Raw genomic sequence first — 20,603 nt, 5'->3', positions numbered from 1 at the left:
GCCAATCCCCCACCCCATTTTTGCCGAATTCTGCTGTTCATAATGCCCGCTAGGAAGGCTAGCCTCCTTTCCAGAAGCTGGAGCCGGCAATTATGACTCTTTCCCCAGCAAAAGAACCTGGTCCTGATCTGTTGTACTCTCCAAGCAGAGGAGGGGTTCCGGCTGGTTTTTGACGTGTTATAGGCGTTATTGTCGGGCTTTCTACTTTGTCATGTTTTTTGGGTTGGTGACATAAAAAAGCATGACAAAGTAGAAAGCCCAATAAAAACGCCTCAAAACACGTCAAAAACCAGCCGCAAGCCATCTTCCGCTTGGAGAGTAGATCTCTTGAAAATTAGGAATCAGCGCTCCCCTAAAAATAAACGCCGACGCCGCCAGAAAGCCTGCAAAGAAGGCCATAGGAAGGCCTGGCTATGGAACCGGTGGACGCTATCGTTAGAGAAGGAATCCCGGGTAAGACGAAAGTAGACAAGACTGGATTTTCACGCTGTCGCGACGGACTAGCAGGGAATGACTGATCACCGAGACAGACCAGTAAAAACTCTGCGTGAACCACAAAGAGGACACGCACACGTAACGTAACATGTAGTCTCTATACTTAGTCTCCAACCAGACCCAATAGATTGCAAAGACCGTATCCAACTGGAAGAAGGAGCTTATAGTGCAATCTAAGGGTTGGCTATGAAAACTCCTTCTGCCTGTTGCATTGGATACGGTCTTTGCCAACCCGTAGGTCTGCTTGGAGACTATCTATACTAGTCTCCACTAGTGTCCGCAGGAGTCTAACTAGCCTGGAGTCCAGTCTTGTTAGCTATGGTCCGCTTCCTACGTCGCTACTACGCCAGCTTGGGAGCGGACCAAAGCTACAAGGCTGGACTCCAGGCTAGCTTGATCCTGCGGCCACCGAAAAAGGTAACAGAAGCATGACTAAAATAAACTAAAATAAAATGCTATATAGTATCATCCAAGTAATGTCTCTGTTACGTTTCAGTGGCCGCATGAGTCTATATCTATTTCGTAGTTTATCACTTATGTTCCGTCAATAAAGTTTTTATAAAAAATGGACAATTCGTCTTTTAGGTACTTTGTTTTCTATTGGTGCGCGTTGTTTTTGTTCCTCTTGCTTTTTCGCGGTGGTGGACGTCAAACATCAACTTCGAGATTACACTTCTACTACTAAACCTGGCTGTGTCGAGGGACTTGAACTGAAGTTGAAGAAAATGGTCATTGCAATTAGCAGACAGGTGGTCCCTGTAGTGTAGACAGCTTGGGAAGTTCGCTGCAAGGGAAAATAATTTAAGGCACCATGTAATAGTGTCTACAATGGCCAGGCGGTCCCTAAGCAGAGGTGGTAACTCATACAGGATTGACTGTATTATTTCCCCAGTGAGCCACGGATTCTAGTAGAGACAACATGCAGACTGAGTCAAAAGAACGGAGCCCTCATGGGGAGGGGGGCGCGGCTAGCAGCAAATTACTCCAATTAGCGAGATGATGCGGTCTTCAAAATCACATCGTCGCCGCCTCAATGGCGCGAAAATTGGACGCCCTGTCGACCGACTCGTCCCTAATCTCATTAAGACAGCGAGCGGAGAGGTAATTGTTCGGGGCTTAATCACCGTCCGTGGAGAATGTAGCCTGGAAACCATACCTTCGGGGGCTCCCCGATATCTCTACGGCGCTGGGAGGGATCCCCGCCTGCCCAGACAGCTTAGTCCGCTCGGGGTGTGTTTACGGCCTTGGATTAAATTAGTTCGCGGAACTCTCTATGGCAGCTTAAGTAGGAAGGCTGCGAAATTCTATATGGCAGCTATCACTTGTGTATTGGTGACGTTATAAAACTGGTGATGTTATTTTTCCTGTGTGTCGTATGCTTGTGTGGAATGTATGTTAGTAAGGACCAATAAGGACCACTAGAAGAATAGCTGCAATGTAAGTTAGTTGTGATTCTGCATAAACTAAATCTAAGAAAAACCCTCGACCACAAACCTATCTATTTTTAAATGTTCATCTTTACAAAGACGCAAAAAGAAGACGATTCCACATGCTAGATAATGATATATGAGTATTTGTAATAAAGGGTATTCTTTCATTTCTAATTCTTGCAATACATCTGCTTGGAGAATTCAATCTCATAGGCGCCTAGATCGGGACGTTTCTGTCGCCCGGAGTTGTCCACCTTTATTCAACGTAAACACATAAATGTTGGGGGTTTATCAGAGCCAGTCAGGTTTGGTTCAATTCAAACATTAACCTTAACAACAGTCGTGAAATGCTGTGTGAAGAATTATGTCCATAAAATAAGGCTGAGACTTGGATAACGTTGTCGCCTTTATTTTATACTGGCTTATCATGGCGCATAAAACTGGTGACGTCATTTTCAGACGATCTAGCGACGTGACGTCAGAATCAGACGACGCACCAGTGTCTGACAGTCCGGCTCAGTGTTTCATGTTTTGTTGTTGTGCATCAGAAATGTTATCTAAACAGTCATCGGCGCCTTCCGTATGATTACTGCTAGTATCTCTGTTGAAGATCGTGTCCGTCGCCCAAGCGACCTTAAAATTGCCTTTGTTAGTGTCGATTGCACAAAATGGTTCGTCCTTCGGAATCGAAGGGAGGTAAAGCCATTGTTTCCGTGTACTCCCGTGACTCAGACGTCAAAAAATTGCACGTTTAAGAACCCAACACACTCCTTAAGAAGAGTAGGGAAGACCCGGTGTGCTCGGCTTATGCTACGGTCACAGTTGGATACAGGGGCCCCCGCCGGGTAGTTTACGGGCTGCGTGACCCCTTCGTAGCCCCGTGGGGCACCCTAGTCTCTACCAGACTAACTACGCCGGCTATAGGGAGAAAATTTGCTAGGGTTTTATTTGAAGGCGAAATGTGATCTACACTTGACCCTGCTGGCTAATTATTCCTTTTTCTGCCGAAGTTTATGATCCATACGCCCGTAGGAGGGCCTGGTGGAGGCTAGGGCTACAGCCACCGGGCTATTTTGGGGCTTTACGTCGAGATCGACTGAATCTAGACACATTTCCATCGTTAAAACGTGAATTGCCCCGTGTTATTTCCACTGTAACCTTGTCAAAAGAGTAATTGATATGTTGACTCATGCGCCACTGAAGATGTCTGCCGACCCAGACAAGGGCCCACTCATGATACTCAGACCCGCCAAAACTGCGCACAAAAACACGCCAAGTGACTCTCGATTCCTTTAGAAATCATAAACACTATTCAACTGCCACGGACTCTAGCTTTGTTTTCATATGACATAGGTCTAAAAAGAGAGTGAAAAACACAACTGAAAAAACAACAAAATGGTGAAAAACACGCCAAGAGATTCTTGATTCCGTAAGAGATCGTACACACTATTCAACTGCCGCGAACTCTAGCGAACTGTTTTCAAATGACAAAGAACTAACTATAGACCCTTGAAAACACACAAATCTAATAATAGATCTCTAGTGAAAAATAACAAAATCGTTAAAAATACGCCAAGACTGTAAGAGATACTTGATTCCGTTAAACCGTAACACGATTCAACTACCACGGACTAGAACTCTACAATTTAGGTAAGGTAGACAACCTTGGATTTAAAGATGGCATCCTCTGAAGACAAGAGAAAAAAACGGAAAACCTCTATCGTCAAAACAACCGAAAAGAGCATCCTGTTGCTGTCAGAAATCTTCAACATAGTACAGAATGAGATAGATAGATATATACAGAGATTAACGGAGAAGCGATGAGAGAGGGGGAGAGAGAGAAGGGAGAGAGGGGAGAGAGAGAAGGGAGAGAGAGCCGAGAGAGGGGAAGAGAGAGAGAGAGAGAGAGAGAGAGAGAGAGAGGGAGAGAGAGAGACGCGGCCTGTGAAAGATAGAGGGGGTAGTATTAAAATAAACACAGGCACAGCAGTGGAAATTACTTTAAGAAAAGTAGAATCGGCTTATATAATGATACGAAGGTGTAGGGTTGACCTAGACTACTCCGCAGACTTCTTGGACCGCCAACGTTTATCAACTTGGCGAGGAGGGCGTCAAGGCGGCGGCAAAACGATCTCCCCCTGTACTAGAGAACCTGATATATACATGTATTAGCGCATGTTGAAAGTCCCGAATCAGCGCTCCCGCCCAAAAAAGTTAACGTCCCAACAAGTCTGCGAAGGAGGCTACGCTTACCTAGCATCCATAGCAGGCTTTAAACCGGCTTTTTTTGGGTTAAATAATACACTTTTTGCAGCCAGCCCGTAACTATCAGCCACCCCGTAATCAGCCGATTCAAAGCCTGCTATGGAGGCTGACGCTTACCCCACCCCACAACCAGCCCTCTACTGTGTGTCTTCAAAAGTTTGTTTCTTTTTCTTCTTCTCAGAGTCAACAAAGTTACAGAACTTCATGATCCGTCCTCCCAGCATCTCCTAGAAAATTAAAGAAATTGTCTTGCCATCTTGGAGACTGTTCGCTGCTCCCAGACGTGCTATTACTCCGCACGGCCGCTTCTGGTCGTGACCGCTGATGTCGATTTGTCTGATTAAAGTCGGATTAAGACCCCTAAATCACCTCTTAAGGACTGAATTGCTCCCATCAAACGAAGTTCAACTTGACGTTGCCGTTAGAAGAAGTCCTTCGCGACCTTTTATGTAAGATTAAATGATGTACCGAGACAGTTACAACGCAGTAATCAAGGCAAATGTTATTAAAAGTTGTTACTATGATCGACAAGCAGATATGCCGAGGCGGTTGTTTCTTTTTCGTACAGTTTTATTCTATAGTATCCTACTCTCCAAGCAGAGGAGGGGTTCCGGCTGGTTTTTGACGTGTTTTAGGCGTTTTTGTCGGGCTTTCTACTTTGTCATGTTTTTTCTTCTTCTGTAAACCCCACATATTTAGAAAAAAAAACATGACAACGTAGAAAGCCCGACAAAAACGCCTAAAAACACGTCAAAAACCATACGGAACCCCTCCTCTGCTTGGAGAGTGTCACTTCCTACCTCCTTGATTCTACCAAGGAAAAGTGCTGCTTATTGTATGTGCCACTAGACTAGGACATTTCTTGAGCTAGAGGAGATAAAAAAATCCACATAAAGAGCAACAGTTTGGGTATCTGTGCCACATTTGACTTCTTTTACCTCTAGCAGATTGGGCTCGTTTTAGGGGTTGCTGTTTTTTTGTCTGTTACTGGTAATCGAAGTGGACATCAAGTCAATTCTGCATATACGACACAGTGTTTTCAAATGTATTGTATACAATGTGATAAAATAATTAATGATGATAATAAAATAAATGTAATACAAATAGACGTCTAACTATATCTCATTACGTTCATTTTGTACCAACTTTACGGACAGCTAATCAGAAACCAAGATAGCTAAGTGCACGGCCTCACATCCTCTCGGCAAGCGTGCTATAGACGTCCTGATCATGATTTTTTTGCGATCCCTCAGTTCGACGGTCATCATCTTTTGGGATGGATGTTGTAAAAGCGCCTTCATACAAGATTAGATTGAACTGCAGTGCAAAACTTTACGTTTAACAATAGCATACACCGGGTACTTAAGTAAAGTTTCAGTTGTCAGGAGAAAATATGATTTCTTTTATATATCTGAATGGCTTTGTTCCCTCCAATGCCGAAGAATATATTCACAGTGCCTCCAAGCCATGCAAGCCCAAGCACTGTTTTGGGTCTTAGGTCGCTATGACCCGGAAACTAGATGTGTTGTGACCCGGAAGTGAAATTGTCAATCGCTGCGCCAGCTGTGGCATCGAATGCATTTTTGAAGTGGTCAACTTTCACACCAAAGATCTCGTTTCGAAGTGCTATAAGAATCTTTAGAGGTATCTCACTAGACTGTTAGACTTATCAGGATTACGAAGACACCTACAACAGCCTGACTCTACTGATCGTGACCGTTAGAAATGACTTCTTCTGAGGCCTCATTTTGGACCGTCCAGGACGCCATGGTTTTGCAGCCAGTGCGTTCCCCAGAAGCCGGCTCGCTACAATCTCAGGTAACTTACGTTACATTACGTCTTAGTGGGGGATCTTATAACGTTGTTGATGAGTGCATTTCTGTTGTTTATTGTGAAGAAATTCGTTTTACTGAGAAATATCGTGGGGCCATTCTCTGCTTGCTTAGAACAAAGCTAGGGAGGGGGGCGAATCAGGTCGAGTCGGACCATTGGGCTGTTCCATGTGTAGGAGGGGGTGGGGCAGGTCCATATATTATAAGCTTTTGTTCCTTCCCTAGCTCCAATCCAGATTTGATAAAACCTACTATTACTACTACAAGTACAAACGTTAGTACTAGTATACCTACATGTATTTCCAATCCCCTAGTATAGTACTATTAGTAGTACAGTAGTTCAAATGGGCTTTTAAAAAAAAGGCCCTCACAAAAATTGGTGGCTCTTAGAAAATCTACGTTGGATACTGAAAATAATGTTTGTAGCGTGTGTGTGAATAGTTGTTCATCAATTCCCCCACCCTTAGCAACTTAATTTGGTGACGCCTGGGTGCCGACACTTAATGGTATAGTATTGTGTGCAGTTTGCAAGAATTCTAGGAATTCTACAGGAATCTTTGGAATGTTAGTGGTGAGCCTAATGGTATGGTATTGTGTGCAGTCGGCAAGAATTCTATCTAAGAATTGTACGGGAATGTGTCCACAATAATGCAAAGGATAGAAAGTGGGTCATGTAGCTTTTTTTAGATCATACCAGTGTTTGGAATGTTAGTCAGCAGGAAGTTCCTGGCATTCAATTACGGGCAAGAATTCTTAAGCTACTAAGTATACATGTAGTAACATCCTGCCTATTCACGTTCCTGAGGCCTATGGGGCATGAGCCAGTAAGTGTACAAAGGATGCTGTTTCATTACATGTGAGCTGGTGCACCTAGATATTCTTGTACTCTGTAGGGTAATGGTTCTCTTGTACACTAGCATACAGAATAGTCTTGAAATGTAAGTATCAGATAAAGCAATGTAACCATTTGTTGTACTTTATTTGATGTAATTGCTTGTTGAAATTTGAAATCTGGATAGAATTACAGATTGAAGTTCTTAAGAGAGGCAGTAGCTTCAAACTTATGTTTTGTTGACAGTCAACTTTATCTTATGTGGTGCACCTAATTTTCTTGGTTTGGTGCACCAGTACTAGTGCACCTATTTCCAAAAAAAGAATTTCGAGCTTTGCAAGTGTATATTAAACCCTACTCTGCTAAAAGCGACTTTTTATATTTTACAACAGACAAGGCCTGTCTTTTAGCACTCTTACTAATGACCTTGATAAAAAATAGCTCCGGGTGTGGCCATTGTATAGGACTGTAAAAGTGTAAGGTTATGAACCTCTAATATTCGATTTGAAAGCCGAAAAAGTATGTTTGCAGGGCACTGTAAAAATTAGACCCCAGTAGACTGTAAAGCAATTCAGATTCATGAATTTTCAAAATCCTTAAAATTTTTTGTTCAAATCATAGATATTAAATTTTTCTTCCCATTTTGTTTTAATCCTCCAGGCTTCACACTGTGTCAAGATGGAAAACCCTGGGAACGAGATGGAACACTCTGGGAATGAGACCAACCATACTGCCGCCGCACAGGAATCCAGTTTATACAAACATGCAAAATGCTCTGAAGAGAAACCCTACAAGTGTGACCAGTGTGACTATTCTGCTGCAACGAAATCCAATTTGGACACTCATCTGACAAAACACGCTGGTGAGAAGCCCTACATGTGTGGGGAGTGTGGCTACAGGACAGCCTTCAAGTCAGACTTATCCAAACATATGAGAACCCATACAGGAGAAAAACCTTACAAGTGTGACCAGTGTGACTATTCTGCAGCAGTAAAGTCCAATTTGGTCCAACATCATCAAGCAAAACACTCAAGAGAGAAATCCTACAAGTGTGATGAGTGTGAATACAGCACAACTAGAAAGGCCCACTTGTCGTTACATTTGAGAACCCACACAGGAGAAAGACCATACAAATGTGACCAGTGTGACTATTCTGCTGCAGTGAAATCTACTTTGGACCAACATCATCAAGCAAAACACTCTGGAGAGAATCCCTACATGTGTGGGGAGTGTGGGTACAGGACAGCTTACAAGTCTGTCTTATCCAAACATATGAGAATCCACACAGGGGAAAAACCTTACAAGTGCGACCAGTGTGACTACTCTGCAGCAATTAAATCCAATTTGAACCAACATCATCAAGCAAAACACTCTGGTGAGAAACCCTACATGTGTGGGGAGTGTGGATACAGCACAACTATAAAGGCCCACTTATCCAGACATTTGAGAACCCACACAGGAGAAAGACCGTACAAATGTGACAAGTGTGACTATTCTGCTGCCGTGAAATCCACTTTGGACGACCATCAAAAAAGACACACCAGAGAGAGTGGATATAGAATAACTGACACTAGTCACAGAGCTAACTTACCCGAACACATGAGAACCCACACAGGAGAGAAACCCTACCAGTGTGACTATTCTGCGGCAGAGAAATTCACTTTGGACCAACATATAACAAACCACACTGGAGAGAAACCCTACATGTGTGGGGAGTGTGGGTACAGCACAACTATAAAGGCCCACTTATCCAGACATTTGAACCAACACCATCAAGCAAAACACTCTGGTGAGAAACCCAACATGTCTGGGGAGTGTGGATACAGGACAGCTCGAAAGTCTAGCTTATCCAGGCACATGAAAACTCACACAGGAGAAAAACCCTACCAGTGTGACTATTCTGCGGCAGAGAAATTCTCTTTGGACCAACATAAAACAAAACACACTGGAGAGAAGCCCTACATGTGTGGGGAGTGTGGATACAGGACAACTCAAAAGTCTGAGTTATCCAAACATATGAGAACCCATACAGGAAAAAAACCTTACAACTGTGACCAGTGTGATTATTCTGCAGCAGTAAAGTCCAATTTGAACCAACACCATCAAGCAAAACACTCTGGAGAGAAACCCTACATATGTGGCGAGTGTGGATACAGCACAACTCAAAAGTCTGACTTATCCAAACATATGAGAACCCATACAGGAGAGAGACCATACAAGTGCGACCAGTGTGACTACTCTGCAGCAATAAAATCCAATTTGAACCAACATCATCAAGCAAAACACTCTGGTGAGAAACCCTACATGTGTGGGGAGTGTGGGTACAGCACAACTATAAAGGCCCACTTATCCAGACATTTGAGAACCCACACAGGAGAAAGACCGTACAAATGTGACAAGTGTGACTATTCTGCTGCCGTGAAATCCACTTTGGACGACCATGAAAAAAGACACACCAGAGAGAGTGGATATAGAATAACTGACACTAGTCACAGAGCTAACTTACCCGAACACATGAGAACCCACACAGGAGAGAAACCCTACCAGTGTGACTATTCTGCGGTAGAGAAATTCACTTTGGACCAACATGTAACAAACCACACTGGAGAGAAACCCTACATATGTGGGGAGTGTGGATACAGGGCAGCCCACAAGTCTGAATTATTCGAACATATGAGAACCCACACAGGTGAAAAAGCTTACAAGTGTGATCAGTGTGACTATTCTGCAGCAATAAAATACAATTTGGACCAACATCATCTAGCAAAACACGCTGCAGAGAAACTGTACAAGTGTGGATACAGCACAAGTCATAAGTCTGACTTATCCATTAATTTGAGAACACACACAGGAGAAAGGCCGTACAAATATGACCAGTGTGACTATTCTGCTGCGGAGAAATCCACTTTGGACCAACACCATGTAACAAAACACACTGGTGAGAAACCCTACATGTATGGGGAGTGTGAGTACAGCACAGTCCAGAAGTCTGACTTATCCAAACATATATAAGAACCCACACAGAAGAAAAACCTTACAAATGTGACTATTTTGCAACAGAAAAGCCCACTTTGGACCAACATCTACTAACACACATGGACCCCAATGATTATCCCTGCACGTGTGATGAGTGTGGATACAGGGCAGCTTCAACGTCTGACTTAACATTACATAAGAAAATCCATAATTCAGTGACTTCTTCAGAGGCGTCGTTTTGGAACGTCCAAGATACCGTTTTGCAGCCAGTGCGTCCACTCTTCACCCTTCTCTCAGATCCTCAGGTAACTTTACTCTCCAAGTCCAAGCAGAGGAGTGGTTTTTGACATGTTTTGAGGTGTTTTTGACAGGCTTTCTACTTTGTCATGCATCTTTTGTCTCTCTAACCCACAAGAGAGTTTGGACAGACCAAATCCAGATTTGCCCAAACCCTTCCCTAGATCCCATCTAGATTTGATCAAACCTTACAGTCTACCCTAGTTTTAACCCAGATTTGCTCAGTTACAACTTGATCTATGTGTTTGGTTAGGGCTATGCTAAGGACACAATTCACTTGTAGGTGTTGGGTTAGGGTTAAGCAGGTATCTCACAGGAACAGGTCACACCACTGTAGATAAGAGAAAGCAGATTCACTTATTATTTTAAAGAATTTGAAAAATCAAAGATACTAAATATTTTTTTCCATTTGTTTGTTCCTCAAGGCTTCGCATAGTGTTGAAATGGAACACCCTGGGAACGAGATGGATCACCCTGGGAACGAGATGGATCAATCTGGGACCGAGACGGATCACCCTGGGAACGAGAGGGAACACCCTGGGAACGAGATGGAACACCCTGAGATCAAGATGGAACACCCTGGGAATGAGATGGATTACCCTGGGAACGAGATGGAACACCCTGGGAACGAGATGGAACACCCTGGGAACGAGATGGAACACCCTGGGAACGAGATAGAACACCCTGGGAACGAGATGGATCACCTTGGGAACGAGATAGAACACCCTGGGAACGAGATGGAACACCCTGGGAACGAGATGGAACACCCTGACAACGAGATGGAACACACTGGCCACGAGATGAAACGCCCTGGGAATGAGTTGGATCACCCTAGCAACGAGATAGAACACCCTGGGATCGAGATGGCCCAAACTGCAGCACAGGAATCCGCTTTACACAAGCATGCAAAACTCGCTGGTGGACTCCACAAGTGTGGGGAGTGTGGGTACAGCACAACTAAAAAGTCTCACTTAATCCGACATTTCAGAACCCACACTGGAGAGAGGCCGTACAAATGTGACCAGTGTGACTATTCTGCAGCGCAGAAATTCACTTTGGATGAACATCTAACAAAACACACTGGTGAGAAACCCTGTGGGTTCAGGACAGCCCACAAGTCTAGCTTATTCCAACATATGAGAACCCACACAGGAGATAAACCCTACAAATGTGACCAGTGTGACTATTCTACCATGCGGAAACCTGCTTTGGACGAACATCTAATAAAACATAGAGGTGGAAAACCCTACATGTGTAGGGAGTGCGGGTACAGGACAGCTCTTAAGTTTGACTTAACTCGACATATGAGAACCCACACAGGAGAAAAACCGTTTAAGTGTGACCAGTGTGACTATTCTGCAGCAACGAAATCCAATTTGGCCCGACATGTACGTCTAACAAAGCACACTGGAGAAAAACCCTACAAATGTGACCAATGTGACTATTCTGCCAAAACAAAAGCCAGTTTGGACCAACATCTACTAAAACACTTGTACCCCGAGGATTATCCCTATGTTTGTGAGTGTGGATACAGAGCAGCTTCTGGGACTCACTTAACAGTACATATTATGAAAATTCATGCAGCTTCCTAGCTGTCTTTTAATCTTTATATATGGATTTAATCAACGTTGGTGGGGCGTTTCAAAATCTTATCCAGTTGCTTGAGTAATTATTTTTGGCGTTAATCAACGTTGCAGACATAATGTCTAAAAGCCCTCCTCTCACTGGACCCGCGGCACGCTGGCGGCGTTGCTGTGTCCTAAACTGGATTTGTGCTACCCTCGACTTTATAATGGGAATATCATTCAAAACGTACAAGTATGGCCAAAAAGACAACAAAACACACAAAGCTTAAAAGATTTGTTTTTTGTTGATGAAATTTGTTGAGTGCTTTGTCAATTCGATCGGTTGCAGTGACGCCGCCAGCGTGCCGCGGGTCCAGTGAGAGGGGGGGTGACGGTGATTCTGGTTATTTGACCATCCCTAAAAAATATATGCCAATCCTAGCCTCATTTTTTTTTTGTCGCCTGCTGATATTGCATAGAGATATATATATTCACGAAAGTTTCCGAAATCTCTAAAAGCTTTTCTAGATTAAGAAATACAGAAACTCATATTCCTTTTGAAATTATCCAACCTACTCATCATCGAAAGTGTGGGACTTTTTATTTTCCACTGCTTTCAAAGAAGAAATCAAACCATGCATTAGTAATGTAGATACAGGCACATGTTGTAAGACTAGCAAAATAGTTTAATCTTGTATCACGTGTATGCCTTACGTTTTACTTTATGTTTGCACTTCGTCATTGTTGTCAACTTGCAATTAGCCTATGCTGCATGAATTTGCAATAAACTTATTGTTATTATTATATTAAAGAGTATGGCTGGACTATATAATATAACCACCCAATAAACTCCCAGACCCCAGTCTGCTTCTGAATGCGTGGCTTGCTGGCTAAGACAGTTAACCAAGTATTGAAGTTACTTCAGCACACGTTTGAAATGTAGAAAAGGAATCAAAGTATAGTTGCACATAAACAAGTCAACTTTGTAGTACCTAACCAAGAATATGAAGCAATGACAACACTGGCCTGCCATGCTCACTGGTAGAATGTCTCAGACATTGGCTGTCAATATACAAATTACCTGTACAGTTCTACTGAGCCCCGGTCGATACTGTTTTCTCATACTACCAAATAGACACCACAATTACATGAATAAGTCATATTTCTAGACACACCACTATCAAAGCTAATTCAGCTAGTAAAGTTGCCTAGTAAAGTTACGTATGGTATTGATTACATAACTTTGTTACACCTACATGTATCTGGGCTGTTTTTCTTTGACAATGTTTTCTTCACAAACTGGTGAGAAAAATACAGGATTTTTCGAACCATGAGACGTCAGTTAATATGCAAATGCCTACATACAAACACAAAATTCTGCTGCAGTACTGTTGAAAAACGCCAGGTAAATGATTGTTGAACTTGACTTTCCTTTGTACAACCACTACAAACCTACCAAAAATCATGAAGATTTAACTATCTAACATAAGACAGGTCAGTCCCAGGTTTAACCCTCTCCCTGCTACCTCACATAGGACAGGTCAGTCCCAGGATTAACCCTCTCCCTGCTACCTCACATAGGACAGGTCAGTCCCTGGTTTAACCATCTCCCTGCTACCTCACATAGGACAGGTCAGTCCCAGGTTTAACCCTCTCCCTGCTACCTCACATAGGACAGGTCAGTCCCAGGTTTAACCCTCTCCCTGCTACCTAACATAAGACAGGTCAGTCCCTGGTTTAACCCTCTCCCTGCTACCTAACATAGGACAGGTCAGTCCCAGGTTTAACCCTCTCCCTGCTAACTCACATAGGACAGGTCAGCCCCTGGTTTAACCCTCTCCCTGCTACCTCACACAGGACAGGTCATTCCTTGGTTTAACCCTCTCCCTGCTACCTCACATAGGACAGGTCAGTCCCAGGGTTAACCCTCTCCCTGCTACCTCACATAGGACAGGTCAGTCCCTGGTTTAACCATCTCCCTGCTACCTCACATAGGACAGGTCAGTCCCTGGTTTAACCCTCTCCCTGCTACCTAACATAAGACAGGTCAGTCCCTGGTTTAACCCTCTCCCTGCTACCTAACATAGGACAGGTCAGTCCCAGGTTTAACCATCTCCCTGCTAACTCACATAGGACAGGTCAGTCCCTCGTTTAACCATCTCCCTGCTACCTCACACAGGACAGGTCAGTCCCTGGTTTTACCTTATTGTGACCGCCGCAGCAACATTCTTACCACTAGAATGCGTCTTGGCTGGTGCTAGCTTAACTCCATGTTGGCCAAGTTCAACCTTACCTCACGGAAATGTACCTGTGGTGGCGCGACATCCGAGACAGTAGCACACCAAGTATTCTTCCTTCATTGCCCTCTGCACGCAGTGGCACGACAAACACTTTATCGTTTATTCATTTCGCACTTAAAAATATACATACATACATAAGAAAGAAATACAAAGATAATAAAACAGTGCAGGGCAGGCCATAACATTTTTAGTTGATCAGTTATACAAGGGAAACAATTTGGATGATAAACAAAATGAAACAATATAGAGGTCATGAGAACAATATAATAAAGAATTTACCATAACTTGATAAGTCATACATGAATATGAATGTAGAGTAAACTAGAAGTATTAAACAAAGTAAAAGCAGTGGACTGCTATTAGACAAAGTAAAAGATACTAATAAACAGTTGACTACTATTGAGACACACTTGTCACAACTGTTTATCGCCTGGTTGAACGACCCCTTTCCACCAACATTCTCCTCCGGGGTTCTCCAGACAATATTACAAAAATGAAATCTTTATTGACACAACAAAAGCACAGCGACTTTCAAAAGGTCTACTACATACATACATACAAACGAAGAAGTGCATACAAATGAGTTTGATTACACACAATCATATGGGATAGAGCAGCATATCGAAATATCACATGTCATATACTTATACATTGCTTGTTCTAATGTCCAAACATGTACTTAAAACAAAAGTCTTTCTGACGCCCTTCACACTTACATTCTATCAACGAACCGATTCTAGGCACTTCCAGCTGCCCCCCTAGCCTAACTTTCAAAATAACTTTAACGCGGTAGTGTGTGTGATAACATTTTATTGACATAAACGGATTCTTTACTGACATAAACAGATTCTTGGTACTTTGCCAAAAGATGTTACCTATTCAAGGTGGCCAGAGGTATCTGTGGAAATGAAACATCTTAAAATACAGTCAGTGTGCATTTCTGGTAGTCGCTGCTAGGGGCCGCTCTTAGCACAGGTTTGTCATGTTTAGACTCCTAAATACAGATGTTTGATTTTCGTTGAGAAGTTCTTGAAAAGATGACTCTTCAAAGATGAAACATGTCGTCAATATACAAATCTTGCCTGACTCAGTATTCTTCGGATCGGAATACCTTAGTAGAGAGAGTTTATTTATTAAACTTCACAGAATGAAATCTGGGAGGTATTGGCAACAGGATCGATGCATCCTTTACAAGGCCAACACCTTCAGAATACGTTTAAAAACAAATAAAGAATCATCACTGATATCACAATACATTCAAGAAATGACAATAATAACAATAATAACAAAAAAATGATAATAATGGTGGTAATAACAAAGATATGAAAAAGGACGGTAGCAAGGAGTGGAAATGTAAAGTGTGAAAGAAGACACTGAAGGAAACATGACTCTGTCTCAAGTTGAATTTTACTTTTAATCACCTCCCCCATGGAGTATGGAACAATCCACTTGTCAAAATATGGTTGTTGCAAACATTTATTCATCTCATTTGCATAATCAATGCAGAAAACTCATATTTCTTAGGTGGTCAATGGGGGATACTGTATGGTAGGTAGTTTTAAGAAAGGTGAAACAATGGAATATGGCCATTATGTGGGTTATGCTAAGTAGCGCTACTGGGTACCTAATTTGCATGTGCACCTGCAAATTAGGTACCATTAGCATAACCCATCTTCCATTATTTTTTCACCTTTCTTAGAACTACCTACCATACCGTTTCTCCTGTAGGAAATCCTTAAGAAATATGAAGTTTCTGCATTAACTATACAGGCCTGGGGCTAAGAGTTATGTCGGGTACTGTTGTTGGACCTCTCCGTTCATGCCCGTTTTACGCCCATGGTTTTTGTCGGGACAGGCCTTCTCCCATTTTCTGTTGAGTTTGATGAGCTCCCTCAACACAATGCTCTGCGCTGCAGGCCCATTCTGCACTAGCTGTATTCTGCACTAATTCAACAAAAGAAACTCGCCTGTCCACATCCCAACACCTGTCAAGTCATCCTCCTCCTGGCACAGAAGAACATTCATCCCTGCTACAGTTAAGCTGTGGAACAGCCTCCCGCTGGACATTGTGAACACAAAGGACTCTCAGAACTTTAAATGTAAAGTTAACGCCCACCTCAGCGCCACTCGTCAGCGCCCTGTATAATGAACATTATTCAGCTCTGCTGCTAAGCTGAGGTCATGGCAACAGCATAGATAAAAAAACATCACAGGGTGTTGCAAACACGGCCCAACATTCACTCAACTCTGTTCTTCTCACAGGCCTTCTCCCATCTGCGGTTGAGTTTTATGAGCTCCCGCAACACAATGCTCCGCGCTGTGGGCCTGTTCTGCACTACATGTTAGTTGTATTCTGCATATCGTTGAAGACAATAATTCTGCAATAATTCTGCAATAATTCAACCCACCACACCACCCAAACGCGTCCCAACATTCAAGTATGTTCTTCTCACAGGCCTTCTCCCATCTGCGGTTGAGTTTGATGAGCTCCTGCAACACAATGCTCTGCAATGCAGGCTCATTCTGCACTAGTTGCTTGGCCTTGATTTGGACCTGGTCCATTGTTCTTCCCAACTGGTATAATTCGAGATGTAGCTTCTGGATCAACACACCCACCGAACACACCCGCCCACCGAACACACACACCCGACACCCACCCACTCGACACACACACCCCGACACACACCCAACCCACCCGACACACCCGCCCACCCAACACACCCACCCAAAACAACCGCCCACCCAACATATCCACCCAACACACCCACCCAACCCACACACCCATCACCATGGCGATAAGAATGTTGGGGCCAATGTGTTTTTACAGTTTGGGTTCTCCTGTTTGAATTAGTTGATGGCGACACTCTCACTTTCTGTGAAGCTCATACAACTGAAAACAGAACAGTTATGAAACCATGAGAAAACAGTTACTAGTGAAACAGTAGCAAATCAGCAGAATGAAACACTTGGTACAACAGTAAAAATATCATGGAAATCCGTTGTTCCTTTGTTCAGTTATATCCCTTAGAAGATTTTCACAGTAATGTCACTGCAGTTCCAGAGCAAGCTGCTAGGGAGCCCAAACCTACACTACTTCTTTATTACATCACAAGCTATCTGCCACCCAAAAATCAAGACCATAGCACATCCAGGTCCAAAATATACGAAAACGGAAGCTCTGCTGCAGTACCAACGTCACATTCCAGGGGGCCCAAAATCGACCTTGAATTCGGGCTTCCCAACACCTGCCTATATACCAAATATCATTGAAATCCATCCAGAGGTTCTTGAGTTATGCTGACTAGAGTAGTGCGGAAACACAGACAGACAGACACACCCAAAACTATATCTCCATGAAAAATGGAGATAATCAGCAATGAAACAATTGGCACAACAGTAATAAAACAGTACTGAAACAGAAAAAGAGTTTGGAGACCTCATATCTCCATGACATATTTCAATCATGCTACAGGTTCTCTTACTACGCTATGTACATGTAAGTAAGTGAGTGAGTGAGTGAGTGAGTGAGTGAGTGAGTGAGTGAGTGAGTGAGTGAGTGTGAGTGAGTGAGTGAGTGAGTGAGTGAGTGAGCGAGTGAGTGAGTGAGGAAGGAAGGAAGGAGAGAAGTGGATAAGAAACTACCATGCCCACTACTAGCACCAAACTAGGCACAGCCTCATTACTCGAAAGGGCACCTACTAGCTGAACTTCAAGGTGAATATTCAACTGCCCAACAAAAAACAAAATGTCTTCTGACTCATGCCTCACCAGGGCCCTGTCCTCTGATGATGTTATTGCGCGGCAATGCGAGGCGAGAACAATCCCAATCGTCTGCTGGATACACACTTCCCACCAGTGCTGTAGGGGAAAACAGATTTCTGAGATAAATGATTGATATATAAGCTTGTACTAGCTTCAAGGTGATAAAAGAATTTGACAGAAATCTCTGTAGAAGAAATTCAATCAAAAATCAACCATCCACAAACTAAATGCACATATCATTGTGCTTTGATATGGAAAAATTTCTAATTCCTTCATAAATAAGACCAATATATAAAAATACTGAAACTAATGATTAAATCAATGATTATAACACAATATCGAAAATGTATGCTAGCCCTTATTGTAATTATGATGTTAAATCTTATTCTATACTTCCACTTTGTGTTATGTTAACGAATTCTTGCCATACATTGTACCATGTACAATTGTTGTGCAATAAATTTCTTATAAAAAAAGAGAATGGGTCCTTCCAGATGTGTGTGGATCATACAATTTGTCCGGATATGCAGCTTGTACTGTTCAGTACAAACCTGGTGTTACGCCATGAGGTGGTTTACCAGGTATACAATACATACAAAGAAACGGTGCCTAGAGATACAGAGGAGCTGGTCTGGTTACCATTAGTTAGGACTAAACTTGACGTCCAACACAAGAATGAATTGGGACTTACCCAAATTTTTGTCTTAACTCAGACCGTCAACCTTGTTCACGGAATGGACCCGTCTACTCCTGGAACGTGACCCCAGAGACACTTGACCGTAGTAGCGGGTCATACGTGCCAGATAACTTGTGTCGCCCCCCGTCTCTGTTCAAGTTAGTTCCTTCACTTCTCTTGCAAAGAAATACGGTTCCAAATCGAGGATTTTGACCCCTTCTATAGATACGGAGTGCCTAGGAGATTGACAATACGAATACAAAATGTACAATGTATGTTGCGAGAGTTAACGGAGCTGGGACGTTTATGTTGCAGGAATCTTGTTTTCAGAGCATGTTCTGTCTCATCTATGTAGCCTCCAGCAATGACTAAAAGGTCTCGACCAGTTAGACTGGTCAGTTGGAGGCGCTTGAACCCCCACTGTTACACTGCTCCCCCTTTTCTTTCCAGACTCGTCCTGAGTCTCCGAGTACGAACCCACGCCGAAACCTGCAGCCCAGATCACAGGCACGCACGCCTTAGCCACTTGACTAAAACGTCGCGACCAGTTAGACTCGTCTATCTGTTGGAGGCACTTGAACCCCCACTGTTACAGAACTTGCATGCTAGGCTACTCTGATGACTGTTTGATGATGACAGTGTACCTGCCTAGTTAGTGTTAACCAGGGAGCACCACGTGGAGGTCAGGCAGTACGCTCCCCTTTTTTTGTTTTTTGTTTTTTTTTCCAAATTTTCAATTTTTTTTTTGCTTTTTAATTTTTCAATTTTTTTTGGTTTTAATAAATTTTTTTTACAATGTGACAAGTGTCATCATCAATCAATCAATCAGTTTAGTCCTAACTTGGTAAAAAAGCAAGTCAAATTTATACTAAAAAAAAAAAAAAAAATGCCATGATGCCTTGATGCCTTTTGTCTACAAGAGAGAGAGCGGCCGTCAGTTCGCGAGTCCGGAGGCAGTCCGTCGGGCATTTGGGAGATTGGTTCCCGCTCTCTGCTGGAATCCCAGGGCACGGGGCGAGCCTCACCAATCGCGATAACTTCCAGCCGCCTGGGGTGAAGTCCCGTTCCTGGGTGAGACGGTCCGGACGGTTCAGACGAGGGTCGCGGCGTGGTGAGGACTCTCACGACTGGACGACTTTGACGTGGATTTCTGCATCGATGGAAGCTATTCCGGGGACGTCATTTGCGTGTGTGGACAGCAGGGCGTGCAACGGTGAACGCCACGGGAGACATGGAGCCTGACAGACATATTTGGGCGGAGACCTTGTAGTTGGATGGATGGATGGATGGATGGAAGGGTGGATGGATGGATGGATGGATGGGTGGATGGATGGGTGGATGGATGGATGGATGGATGGATGGATGTAAAGACCGGATGGATGGATAAACGAATGGTAAGACTGGATGGACGGACGGACGGATGGATGGATGGATGGATGTAAAGACCGGATGGATGGATAAACGAATGGTAAGACTGGATGGACCGGTGGATGGATGGATGGATGGATGGATGTAAAGAGCGGATGGATGGATAAACGAATGGTAAGACTGGATGGACGGGTGGATGGATGGATGGATGTAAAGACCGGATGGATGGATAAACGAATGGTAAGACTGGATGGACGGGTGGATGGATGGATGGATGGATGGATGTAAAGACCGGATGGATGGATAAACGAATGGTAAGACTGGATGGACGGGTGGATGGATGGATGGATGGATGGATGTAAAGACCGGATGGATGGATAAACAAATGGTAAGACTGGATGGACGGGTGGATGGATGGATGGATGGATGGATGGATGGATGTAAAGACCGGATGGATGGATAAACGAATGGTAAGACTGGATGGACGGGTGGATGGATGGATGGATGGATGGATAAACGAATGGTAAGACTGGAGGTACCCTGGGAGACCAGACACCATATATCGGCGCACCACTGAGCACCGCACGCGCACCCAAGCTTTCCCGGCCCACCCTCCCGCTGCCCCCGAAGACCGACCCCACCCCAATCTCCGCTTTGGGGCGGGGTCGGCCTTCGGGGACAGCGGGAGGGTGGGCCGGGAAAGCTTGGGTGCGTGTGCGGTGCTCGGTGGTGCGCCGATATACGGTGTCTGGTTTCCCAGGGAAGACTGGAGGTTGTTGTACTACAAGGTCGCAGCCGCCCAAAT

General features: G+C 43.7%; 2 protein-coding genes across 2 annotated transcripts in view; both read left to right on the top strand.

Moving 5' to 3' along the window:
* Positions 1-5,732: 5,732 nt before the first annotated feature.
* Positions 5,733-11,216, top strand: LOC136425349 (zinc finger protein 850-like). The gene is made up of 3 exons (XM_066414197.1): positions 5,733-6,008; positions 7,515-10,135; positions 10,553-11,216. The coding sequence occupies exons 1-2, from the start codon at positions 5,916-5,918 to the stop codon at positions 9,864-9,866; spliced, it is 2,445 nt and encodes an 814-aa protein (XP_066270294.1). The 5' UTR covers positions 5,733-5,915; the 3' UTR covers positions 9,867-10,135; positions 10,553-11,216.
* The window catches only part of LOC136425157 (zinc finger protein 436-like), a 27,985-nt gene continuing 17,973 nt past the window's right edge, over positions 10,592-20,603 (top strand). Inside the window, exon 1 of the mRNA XM_066413954.1 lies at positions 10,592-11,645. Within this exon, the coding sequence (XP_066270051.1) occupies positions 10,592-11,645 (1,054 nt within the window). The remainder of the gene's footprint in view (positions 11,646-20,603) is intronic.

Source organism: Branchiostoma lanceolatum, chromosome 19 (assembly GCF_035083965.1).
Source record: "Branchiostoma lanceolatum isolate klBraLanc5 chromosome 19, klBraLanc5.hap2, whole genome shotgun sequence".
In the NCBI taxonomy this organism is placed as follows: Eukaryota; Metazoa; Chordata; class Leptocardii; order Amphioxiformes; family Branchiostomatidae; genus Branchiostoma; species Branchiostoma lanceolatum.
Note: the sequence above shows the minus strand (reverse complement) of the source record. Positions and strands in the feature narration are given on the sequence as shown.

What these genes read in the sequence shown, in the direction of transcription:
- LOC136425349 (XM_066414197.1), top strand. Translation starts at nt 5,916, where the DNA reads ATGACTTCTTCTGAGGCCTCATTTTGGACCGTCCAGGACGCCATGGTT. An exon ending in CCGGCTCGCTACAATCTCAG is followed by an intron (nt 6,009 to 7,514) that starts GTAACTTACGTT and finishes TTAATCCTCCAG; the next exon opens with GCTTCACACTGTGTCAAGAT.